The sequence below is a fragment of the Struthio camelus genome, chromosome 30 (assembly GCF_040807025.1).
Source record: "Struthio camelus isolate bStrCam1 chromosome 30, bStrCam1.hap1, whole genome shotgun sequence".
NCBI classification, from domain to species: Eukaryota; Metazoa; Chordata; class Aves; order Struthioniformes; family Struthionidae; genus Struthio; species Struthio camelus.
Window position 1 is genome coordinate 3,911,460 of NC_090971.1, and position 11,836 is coordinate 3,923,295.

The 11,836-nt window shown below is 55.7% G+C and overlaps 2 protein-coding genes across 2 annotated transcripts in view; one reads left to right on the forward strand and one right to left on the reverse strand.

The window, feature by feature from the left end:
* Positions 1 to 7,826, reverse strand: part of SMG5 (SMG5 nonsense mediated mRNA decay factor) — a 29,031-nt gene extending 21,205 nt beyond the window's left edge. Inside the window, exons 1-3 of the mRNA XM_068922300.1 lie at positions 7,687 to 7,826; positions 1,065 to 1,163; positions 346 to 469 (exon numbers count right to left, since the gene is read on the reverse strand). Coding sequence (XP_068778401.1) covers positions 346 to 469; positions 1,065 to 1,163; positions 7,687 to 7,763 — 300 coding nt within the window. The 5' untranslated portion in view covers positions 7,764 to 7,826. The remainder of the gene's footprint in view (positions 1 to 345; positions 470 to 1,064; positions 1,164 to 7,686) is intronic.
* A 550-nt stretch (positions 7,827 to 8,376) lies between these two features.
* Positions 8,377 to 11,385, forward strand: TMEM79 (transmembrane protein 79). The gene is made up of 4 exons (XM_068922393.1): positions 8,377 to 8,742; positions 9,351 to 10,147; positions 10,377 to 10,590; positions 10,838 to 11,385. The coding sequence occupies exons 2-4, from the start codon at positions 9,430 to 9,432 to the stop codon at positions 11,037 to 11,039; spliced, it is 1,134 nt and encodes a 377-aa protein (XP_068778494.1). The 5' UTR covers positions 8,377 to 8,742; positions 9,351 to 9,429; the 3' UTR covers positions 11,040 to 11,385.
* Positions 11,386 to 11,836: the final 451 nt, after the last annotated feature.

An 11,836-nucleotide genomic window follows, 5' to 3' on the forward strand; every position in this document is an offset into this window, starting at 1 on the left:
TTTTCTAGAATTGATCACTGGAAAAACTAATCAGCACTGACAAAACCCCTTAAGACTATCACCAGCACTCACTTTACATGGAGATATGCCTATTTTGAAGATGGGAAGACACAAATTAAGTAAACAAAGCTGAAATACCCCCCGCACTGGCAGCTCTCTGTGGAGATCATTTGAAGTTACCTGCCCACAGCTAGACAGAAAGTGTACTCCATGATTAAAACTCAGGAGGGCCTGGCTTCCTGCCCTGTGTTCAGACCACAACTGCTCCAGGCAAATCAAGCATTTAACTCGGTCTGACCCTTGCATGGCCAGAGACTTTCTCACGCAGCAGCCACAGATACCTGCCTTTTTATTTGTTTTAATGAGCTGGATAACTTCATAATAAACTTTTCTCCAGAGCAATTCTTCTGCTTTTCTCCCATAATCCACTGGATGCAAGAACATCAGCTTCACACACAGCTCCCGCAGCCTGAGACAGAGAGCAGAGAATTCACATTTAGCTACAGCAGCTTCAAATACAGCTGCCGCTACATGAGCGGGGAAGAGGAAAATCAGAATTGATTTCTATGGATGAGCTAGGCCATCTGGTGATGGTGCAGCTTGTGTCACTCCCACATAGAAGCAGCTGGAAAAGTCATACACTCAGTCAGTAACCTTGCCTCAGCTGGCCATCGGTGGCTCTCTAAATTGTAGTAATGTCATGAATTGTCTATGACCACAGATGAAAAAATCCACCATCCTTTCTAGGCACCCCCAAAACCCGATAAAAGATTTCATGCACATATAGGAAGTTTCTTCACTATATCGGTATTTTAAGATAATCACAAGGAAGTCATTGGCCAACATGAAGACGACTTATTTGTATTACAGTGGCACTCAGGAAAGCCTGCAGCCATGAACTCGGACTCTATGACTAGGTACGTTCAAATACAGCCCTGAAGTATGGCCTCTGCGCTAAAAACCTAGAGGAATCCCTGGTCAGGGGGTGCAACTGCTGATGTGTGATTTCACATGCGTTATTTTCCCAATCAAATATAAAACATAAATCTTCTGCCCAAACTTACTTGTTCCTCAAGCTGATGTTCTCTGGCTTGAACACTTCTTGATACGCTGCCTTATTACCAAGGATGAGATCCAGTCGATGAACAGCCTCTACCACTGCTCTGCAAGGTAACACCGAAAGAAGAGTTTCAGAATGGCAGGTTATCTGGGATTATTTTAGATCCGGAATCTCTGCACAGAACCATACGAGCCTAGTTCATTCCATTATTATCGAGCTGCACTATACCACCAACACCACATTCATTGATTTCCTTTCTGCATACTATTTTGAAAAGCTTCGGGAAAGAAGGAAAAAAACAGGGTTATATACACTTTAATATTTCTGCTTCAAATCAGCTGTTTAGTCACCAGTTACTGCTACCTGTGTGGTCAAAAACGCCAATTGTTTCTGCAGTAAAAAAAAAAAAATTTAGAAGTGTCTTTGGACACACTACTAACTTTTAACCTCAGCAATTAAAATATACTATACATACACAAATATACAGATTATTTAGCTATATTAAACTCTATGATTAAAGAATGGATTTGTTTCTGATTACTGTTTTGATAGGACAAGGGTCAAAAGTCCATCATTTCCTGCTCCCTTACCAACTCGTCTATGAAAGAAGGCAACTCACTTCATTTCCATCTGCCACAACTTCCTGATCTTTGTTACAGGGATTCATTGATTAAAGCTCTTACGAGATTTCTCGATGAGAGACAACACGGACACGCAAAAACACTCCAAACTATCAAATTTATTATGAGATTTTCCTCCACAACAAAGCCAGCTAAAAGACAGACCAAGCAACTTCCGAGCGTCTGAGCAAAAACCACGTTTGTGAGTCACTGCCCGACACTCTCCAATCTCCTGGAGGAGGAATGCCACCGTGTGTAAAGTCTCAAGTACTCGACAGTTTGAAGCTACGAACAAAGCAGGCTACAATTCCAGAACACCGCAATGAAATAAAGTCAGGGACTTCCAGAAGCATTAGCACTGACAGAAAGTACACCCATCAATATCTCAAGGACAGTTCAATAAAGCAAAAGTCAAAAAGCCACGTTATACCCTCTCTACCAAGAGAGGTCATCTCTAAACCTCTGCCTTTGTTAAGCCTTTATTTGATGCCTCCGCACCAACTCTTGAAATTAACTTTCCCCAGCTCTTCACTCTACATATCCTCCTTAAGGAACGTGTCCTCCAAGCCATCCTCAGCCATTAGCTGTTCTCGTTTTCCCCATCAACTTTGCATCCCTCGTTTGTTCTTATACCTTTACCGGTCCTCCTGCTGAGAGCACCGCACGTTGAACAAGATGAAGACAAGCAAGATGCCTTGTAAATACTGAATGAGACAGATCTGATCAAAGCAAACCTCTGCAAAGCAGAACAGTTAGATGCTGCTACCAGCCTTCCCCACAGAAACCTCCACCATTTGCAGAAAGCAAACTTCCGCGTCGGCTTCGTGGCACAACGCCACGCCTGAAACTTCCCAGACCTTCTCTGCATGTGGATGCACAAATGCGCACCAGACTGAGCACAGGACACTCGCATGGGCACTTGCAAGCAAGAGCATGCAAAACCAAGATGCTGAGGGGATAGGCTGAAACCAGTGCCGCTGCCTTGAAAACTACAGATCTCACTGTAACGTAACTGATGGTTTCAGATGCCAGCTCCTTACTCGCGAAGCAAGTCTCCTTCCCCAAACCACCCTGCCAAAAGGAGTCTCAGTAAAAAAGAAAAGAAAAATGATCCATCTCATGATAAGTCCCAGGAAGCCTTTCATTCAAGACTAATTGAAAATCTCTCATTGGTTTTCAGTAAACCACAGAGCCTGACAGAAGAAGAGCGTGGGGAAGAGGATAACCTTACACTACAGCTCAGGAGATCAAAACACCGCAGAGTGGAACAAACTTCTTCCTAAATAATCATGAAGGAAACCAAGTAGAGAATAAGAATCACACAGAAGTCTGCTACAAACCCTGATATCCACAGCAATATCTGCTCTCTAGCATCTTTCTCACGTGGCCTGAAGGTCCTTTGCAAACTCTATCCAACAACCTCACACCCCCAAAAAGCAAGCAAGTAAAATGCTTTCTTACATGTAAAAGGAACTAACTGTAAAGTGTTCGTCCACGCTCACAGTATATCAGTGGAAAAAAAAAAATTACGCATGCATCTCACTTCCCCAAAATAGATTGCACCAAAGCAGCAAGCAACAGACATATTTTCGCTGCAACCTGTGATTACTGTTCTGTCACTGCAGCTCCCAAAGACCCTCTGCAGCAAGCACTGCAGCAGGAAACAGTGTGGCTTGCAGGGAGCTGCTTTCTGTTTCCTATGCAGAAGGGTGACCAGAAGAAAACTGAACTGCTGATTCATTTGACTCCCAAAGAGAAGTACAGGAAATCTATGATCTTCTATTCCCCAAATAGGTGGTCTCCACATCTTCAAAATAGCCTTAAAAATGCTTTCACTGTGCTCCAAACCAGGCAGCTGCTGCGTGTCCGGTGCAAGCTCACACGTCACTCTGATATCTCAAGGTGGGAAATGATTTCTCGGTGACTACAAGCACTAGACACCTGCATCCAAGGACACAGCCAACCCTTAGGACAGGGGCCAACCTGCGTACACATCCTCACGTGCAAGTTAACGGCACTTGAAGGCCCCACAGCGGCCCCGTCTTCTGCCATTTACTAAATTCAGTTCCCTTTAGGGGCACACGGTCCAAGTTCCCTCACTGCTCAGTAGTGCTTATACGCCACACAAGTCTCTCTTTTTTTAATAGCTAAAAGAGCGCCACAAAGTCTCATCTAAGGATCTGGTTGAGTTTAGCAGTGACAGAAACGCATCTTGATACTGCACAACACAACACCCATGAAATCACATGAAGTACTCAAAAGGCAATTGCCAGAGTCCCCTTTCTGAGAGTCAAGCAAACGGGCAGCTACCTGGCTGCCAGCGGTATCAGTGGGTAAGAAATGCAATCAAGGAGTTAAGGGACAAGCCTACTCACATGCACCACGGCTCAAACGCCTGCCAAACATAAAGTGCACAAAAGTTTCCTTCCAGGGACATCTCAGCATGGACCTTGGAGGGTACTTCACTTTCCCCTCCAGCACAGAGCAGGAGGCATCCTGGAGGGTGTCTCCCACACAACACACTTTCCTTTAACAGCCAGGGATGGGTGCTTGGAGACACCGATCTTTCTGTTACTTTTTATGGGTTCACAAAGAAACAGAGGGTTGGCAACTCAAAAACCACAGGGCAACAAGGTTCATCTTTTAGGATGTGGGTTGCCGAGCTACAAGGCACAAGGCAGACCCCACGCTGAAAGGTCTTCTCATCAGCGCGAGCTCCAGGCTGCTGCTGGGGGAAGCAGAGGCAGCAGTGAGGAAGACTGTGACAACCACCAAAGAACTGCAGGCATCCCAGGCTGCAGGTGGTGAGGAAAGGGGCTGCAACGAGGACAAAAAGGGACAGGGGATAGGCTCACTTCAAAAAGTTAGGGAATACCAATGCAGGAGATGCAGACTGCACACTGACTAAAATGCAGCTTAGCAGTTTGGCCCCTGGGTGGCCTGAGACCATGGGCTGAATTATACTTAGGGGTTAAGAAGTCAAATTTTGTCTCAGTGCCCATTTTTGTACCTGCTGGGCTTAAACCTTGCTTTCAGACAGCATGTCAGAAAGGGAGGGAGCAAATCAGACACCAGTCTATTAAAAGAACCAAGCGCAGCACATCATGCCAAGCAGGGTGGAAAAAGTCCAGTGCCAAGTCCACTTCAGCAGGCAGGAATGGATCCAACACTTTCCTTCTGTGCCATTAACATTCTGGGACAGGGGCAAGATGGCAGGGAGAATGATTCGTGCTCTCTATCTCTTTATCTAATACATCACTAAGAGCCTCTGAGGAGCACGACATGTCTCAAGGAGAGAAGCTGCGGTCGTTCATCTATATTCCAGCACACGTCAGTACACAAATAATACTGCCCAGAATAAGAAGAAGAGTAGCGCAAAGCCAGTAAGCAACAGTTACCCAGAATAAGGTAAAAGAAACGTGGTCATCTTAAATTAAAGAGTACATTGTCAAACAGCACCCAGTATAATCCAGTGGCCACATTCTGGGGTGAAACCCTGGGATTATCAATCCAGGAAGAGTTAAATGGAAAAGATCAAAGACCATCCTACGAACAGAGATGAGCAACCTCATTTCCAAAGGGACACTGTCGTAGCTAGTGTCGTTGGCTAGCCCCGGCCAAGGGCTGCAGAGACCTGAGCCCAAATCCTGCTGCTCTCACAAACCAACTGGCACAAAGCTGATCCCATGTGAGCATGTTTTATAGCAAAGGACTGTGACATTCCAACATCTGCGATTCAAAGGCACAATCTAACCTGATGGCCAAAGTTTCCAGAGACAGTAGTCAGCCATCACGTGAAGTTCAATGAATATAGTACTTCTCACAGCAGAGAAAGTTACCACCCCGTCTAACCGAACTTCAGGCTGAAGCAGAAAATTTCACAAGAGAGTCTGTTCAGGTAGAAAGCTTGCTAAGAGACCTATCGGCTACACAGCAAGAAAATTTGTGACCACTGCAGGTATTATAAACGCTGCAGTAAGATCACAATACTTACTTTGAGCCAGAAGAAAAGAGACGTCTGGAGGAACGTGGCTTTCTGCTGTAAAAATGCTATAAGCAACCATGCACCTAATCCTGCTATAAAAACGTAAACAGAGAACAACCTCTTCCTTGGCTTAATGACCAAACGCATGAGAAGGGACTTTCACTTGTGAGCTTCAGTAGCACAGTGAGTTACCGCTTGTCAGCCGAGCTACGAAACGACTACTGCCCACACACGTTCCTCACCCGTTGTAACCGCAAAGTAAAACAGGTCTTAAACCAACATGAAGGTAGTTTAAACAAAATGTATTTTATTTTGCAAGCGGGGTGCCCTAGGAGCAAACACATCCTCTCCAATCCCTGCCACTGCTCCTCAGGTGACAGAAGGTACATTGCTATGCTGCACTAGCTCAGTTACGAGCACTTGGGGGAATACACCCCTAAGATCAAACAGGGTATTTTGATCTGACAGCAGACACAGAGCTCCATGGCCCTGGAGGCGCTTCCAGTGTGATAGCAAAGCCCACACCTTGGGTAACCCAAGCCATTGCATTTTACCACAAGCCTTGCAATTCAAAAAAAAAAAAAAAAAAGAGGTAATGTAACTTCAAAGTGCAGGGGACAGGTTTGTATGAAGCACCCCAGGGACACAGAAACAAATTCTAGCAGCTAGCATTCAAACTGCTATTACTGCTTTGGACTTTTAGGCAAGGATCTCATCATGTTTCTCAGAGGGACACAAAGCTATCCCTGTTTTACCTAGGAGGGCAGCGAGGTTCCAAGAGAGGAAAGGACATGCCCAATGTCATCGAGCAAGTCAGCAAGATAACTGGAAACGGACCCTAGCATGAACTCCGTTTCCTGCCTTCACCGTCTTGCTCATCTTAGAAACCACATTGTCACTCCCGAAACTCCAGTATGAATCTGCTCTACAGATGGAGAAACTGAGACGCAAGGGGGCAATGAGTGGGCCGCAGGCACAAAACAAGTCACCGGCAGAGCAGAGGCTGGCTCCCGGCTCCCGCTCCCCAGAGGAGCCTCCTGCAGCGCTCAGCACAGCTGGGGTGTGCGGCACTGCTGCGCAGCGCTGCCAGAACGGCACCTCGTCCTTGCTGGGGTGAGCAGACCGAGGCCACCGTGACTTCCTGCATCTTATCTTCCGACACCGTTTTGAACGCGCAGTGCAGAGATGGAAGGGAGAGTGGACTCCCAGGAAGCGTTTTAATGGGAAAAATCTGCAGCTGGAGCAGTCCTGCCCTCCAGTGCAGCTGGAATATGTCCTGGCCTAAGCACCTGCTCACCGGACCCTCTTCTCCACCCCTTCCTGTGCCTTCCCTGTGCGCTGCCAGTGCCATGATTTCCCTCTCCAACTCCCTCTTTCTCTGAATTCCCCACATCTTGCCTTATCCCCCTACATCCCTTACGCTTCCTTCCCTCAGTGCCCCCCACCACATCCTGCCCCATCTCCCCGCATCCCACACACATCCTTCCTCCACCCTCCTTGTCCTGATTCATCTCACTAGACCCCCCACACCCTCTTTCCCTTCCTTATCCCTCCCCCCAAATCTTTCCTGGATCCCCCTCCATCTCCTTCCCCCTGGTCTCAACCTCACCCCTTGGATCTCCCACTCCCCCGCAACCCTCGGATCTCCCACTCCCCCCCATCCTGACCCAGCTGACCATGCCCCCTTTCCCCCGATGTCCCCCCCATGTCCTGCCCCATCTCCTCTGGATCCCACACCACCCCTCACCCCTGCTCCCCTCCCCATCTCCTTCCCCCAGTATCTTCATCTTCCCTGAATCCCCCTCCGTCTTCTTCCCCCTGGTCCCCCCCCCAAATCCTCCCTGACTCCCCATCTCCTCCCCTTGGCCCTCCCATCTCCCCTCACCCCCCTCCATCTTCCCTGACCTGCCTCCCCACACCCCCCCGGAGCCCCTGCCCCTCTCCACCCGCCCTCGCCCTGACCCACCTCCCTGGATGCCCCCAGCGCCCCCCCCGGCCCCGGCCCCGGCCCAGCTCCTCACCGGTACAGCCTCTTGGTGTGCAGCACCTTGGCCTCGGGCTCGCTGCTCTCGCCGGGGGCCCCGCCGCCCTGGCTCATGGCGCCCGGCGCGGGCAAGGCCCGGCGCGGCCCGCGGCCTCCTCAGCACCGGCCGCGCCGCCCGGCCGCCGCCGCCACCCGCCGCCGCCGCCGCCACCGGCCCCGCTCGGCCGCCATGGCTGCGCCGCTGCCCCCTGCCCCGCGCCGCGCGAGACTTGGCGCCCCGCTATCGCGAGATTTGCCGCGAGACCGGTGAAGTTGTGGGGGGGGAGGACGGGGAGAGGCGGCGTCACCTCGCGAGAGTTCCCCACCACCACGGTGCCAGCACTTAGTGCTGGCAAACATGGCGGCGGAGCGGCGTCACCTCGCGAGAGTTCCCCTCGCCATCGCTGCCAGCACTTAGTGCTGGCAAACATGGCGGCCGCGCCGGCGTCATTCAACGAGCTTTATTGCTACCCCCGCGCGGCGGACACGCACAAGCAGAGCTGGAAGGAGGGAGGGGGCCAGGCCAGGCCAGGCCTGGGGCCGCAGGGAGAAACCCCCCCCCCCCGCCATGAACACCCCCATCCAGGCAGCTCCAGCCCCTCGGGGGCTCCCCCGGCGCCAGCTCCCTCGACGGGTGCCAAGGGACCCCCTGGGAGTCCCCCAGCTCCTGGTGACGATGCTGGGGTGCTCCTCGGGCCTGCCCGGCCTGGGGGCCGCCCTCCGTTTTGCCCTCTCCCTGCCAGCAGAAAAGCCCTCGGGGGCAGCTGGCAGGCCTGGGGGGGAGGAAGGGGTTGCGGAGGGGACAAGGCGGGGGCTCCTCCCGCCCGAAACCCCTGGCTGCGACGAGGAAAACAGGCTGGCGGCCGCCATGGGGGAGGCCTCCCCCGTGGGGCTCAGCCCGTCCGCCCCGTGGGGCCAGGCGGCTGCGCCAGCCCCTTGCGGCCCGGCCCCACCTTCGCCGGTTAAACAGGTTTGAAGTCCAGGGCGGAGAGGTCTCAGCGGCGGCGGCGCTGCCGGGGCTCCCGCCGCCGTCTCCCCCCGGTCCTCTCGGCACGTAAGTCGCCGGGCCGGGGGAGCCCGGCTCCGGTTGCCTCCCCACCGCCCGCCGTGGGGGGTTTGGAAATGGCGGGGGGAGGCCCAGACGCGGCCAGGGTGCTGTTTCAGGCCCCCTGCCCGGTGGGAGCGCGGATAAATCGCCGGCGCCGCACCGTGCCTCGGTTTCCCCATGCCCCCAGCCGGGCCGGGGCGCCGGGCTCCTGGCGGGAGTGCGTGGAGGAAGGCGCCTGCGGTGGGATTTTCCCTGCGGGAGGCTCCCGCACCTGCAGGCAGTGAGGGCTGGGGCCCTCTCAGAGGGGAAAATCTGGGATTTCCACCCGGATCTCCTGCTCCCCCCCCAGCAGGCGGCACGGCGGCTCCCTCCTGCGCCCGCCCCGAGTCGGAAACAAATCCGGCCTGTCCTCGCTCCCCGGCTGCTCTCCCCGGCACACGTGTCGGGACGCGGCCGGCGCCGCGCTCGGATCGGCCCGGCAGGATCCAGCCGCCCCGAGCCGCACGCGGCTCATCCCCCAGCCCGAAACCTCGGCACATTTTGCGGGGAGGATTGCTGGGCCAAAACCTCTCATTCCTGTTGTCTTTTTGTCTGTCTGCTTCTTCCTCGTGCAGGGTGAGTCCAGCAGGGATGGGATCCTCCTCCTAGTCCCTTCCTGCCGCCCCGAAACGCGGGAGGAAACCCCGAAACACCATGGCTGCAGCCGACCCTGTCCTGCCCCCCGAGGAAATGGCCTTGCTGGAGCTGGGGACGGCGGCCGCCCTCCTGGACAAGGTGCCCCCCGGCCGCACCGAGCCCCCGGGGGACCCCGAGGCCACCCTGCCGTGGGACCAGTGCCAGCACGGCGCCCAGGGCCAGCCCGAGCCCGCAGAGGCCAAGAGGCGCTCGAGCCCCGAGGGGGGCCGCGAAGACCCCGAGGAGGCCAGCCCTGCCAGCCCCCCGGCCGAGGCCGAAGACGAGGAGCCCCACGGGCTGCCCGTGGTGGCGGCGGCCCACGTCTTCGTGCCCATCGACCCGCAGTGCATCGAGCGGAAGCAGCAGCCGGCCCCGCGGCCCCGGGAGCAGGGTGAAGGGGGCTACGTGCTCCCCCGCGGCGACAGACCCGACGGCCTCCGCCAGAAGCAGGTCTTCCTCCCCCTCGGCCCCTCGCGCTACAGGGACGCCCTGGGCTACGAGGGGCGAGCGGCCAAGGCGCCGACTGAGGCGCCCCGGTGCCCCTGCGCCGTGGATTGCAGCTCCGGCAGCCTCAGGGCCGTGGCGTCCGTGGTGGGGGCCCTGCTCCTCTGCCCCTGCCTCGTCTACGGCGCCTACGTCTTCCTGCCCTTCGACGCGCCGCTCCTGCCCACCGTCAGCGCCCGCCTGGTCTACACGCTCCGCTGCACGGCCTTTGCCACCTTCCCCATCATCCTCGGTGAGCCGCGCGCCCGGGGGTGCGGGATGCAGCAGGCAAAGCCAGAGCGGAGCTCTTTGCAGCTCCGTCACTCCTGCCAAAACTCGCACGCGGCCGAGTTTTCCTGCCCTCCTCCCGCCCTGCTGCGCCCGTCCGGTTCTCTCTCCCCAACGCGGCTTCCTTAGCCCGCAGCGCCGCGCGCCTCGGTCGCCGAGCGCTGCCGGCTCAGGCCACCTCTCTGCCCCGCCAGGGATGATCGTCCACGGCATCTCCCGCCTCTGCTCCTCCTCGCTGGAGCCCTTTGGGGAGCTGCAGCAGGAGGTGGAGATCCACCGCACCTACGTCTCCCAGTCCGTCCACCTCTTCATCCTCTACTTCTTCAACGTGGCCGTGCTGGCCACCTACCTCCCGCAGGAGGCCCTGAAACTCATCCCCCTGCTCACGGGGCTCTTCGCCATCTCCCGGTAAGCAGCCCCTCACCCTCCACCCCAGCATCCTCTTTCCCCGCCCCGGGCATTGCAGGTTCCTGGAGGGACCAAGCTGGGTCCATCAGTGCTGGAAAACTTCCTGCCCCAGTTTTTGTCCCCCTTGCCACAGCAGCCACCTGGATCTGGCAAAGCCCCGCTGTCGCTGGCACTCCTGAGCCCTGGGCATTGCGGTGTCACCTCCCAGCGTGCCCTCGCTCAGCCCCGACCTGTCTCCTGTCTCCAGGCTGATCTACTGGCTCTCGTATGCCATCGGGCGCTCCTTCCGCGCCTTCGGCTTCAGCATGACCTTCCTGCCCCTCCTGGCCATGCTGCTCTACAACCTGTACGCAATGTTCATCCTGGAGCCCGAAAACCTCGCCGTGGTGGGCGCGAAGGCTGAGGACCCCTCCAAGGACAGCAGGAACAAGCTTCGATTCTGGGGGTGAGAGGGGCCGCAGGGAGACCGGGGAGCTCACTTGCAGCCCCCAGGGTGCCCTCTCCTCACGCTGGGCTGAGATGTACTAGGACAAGCCTCAAAGGTGGACAGGGACAGGCAGATCCAGCTGGGTCCCTGCTCCCTGCCCGGGGCCAGCAACATCCTGCGGGATGCCAAGGGCCAGGCTGTGAAACCCTCCCTGCTGGGAGTTTCCTGCAGGAGGGTGAATGGGGGCCCCAGAGCAAGTCCCAGCAAGCAGCAGGGCCCAGTTCATGGGAACGGGCAGGTGAAAGGGACCCAAACTTCTTGCTGGAGTTGGCTTTGCCCAATAAAACCCTTCACTAAGTGGCTCCATGATTGAATTTCCCTAGGACTTACCCTCACCACCAGGACTTGCAGCTGCACCCACAGCCCTTGGGATGCCACCATCCAGCCCCAAAATGATATTTCCCAGAGGGCAAAAAGCAGATGTTTCCCCATCCTGTCCCGGCACTGTGACCGGCCCTTCTCCCTGCCTCCCGTTCCCAGATCCTGCGCGGCAGCTCCGCCAGGCCCAGCATGTCCCTCCTCCTCCTCCTGGCAGAGGTTCAGCGTCTGGTTTGCAAACCGGTTGGCCGGGTCCGAGGGAACTCTGCCCCAGGGAGGGACGCGGGTGAGACAAGGTGGCCCTGGGCTGGGTGAAGCGGCTCCAGCATTTCTGCGGCCCAGCACAGGGGGGCAGCCGATCCTCTCGCCCAGCTGGGCACCCAGCCCGCACCCCACAGCCCCCCGCCAGCACCCTTGGCAGGCACAGGGGCACCCCTGCGA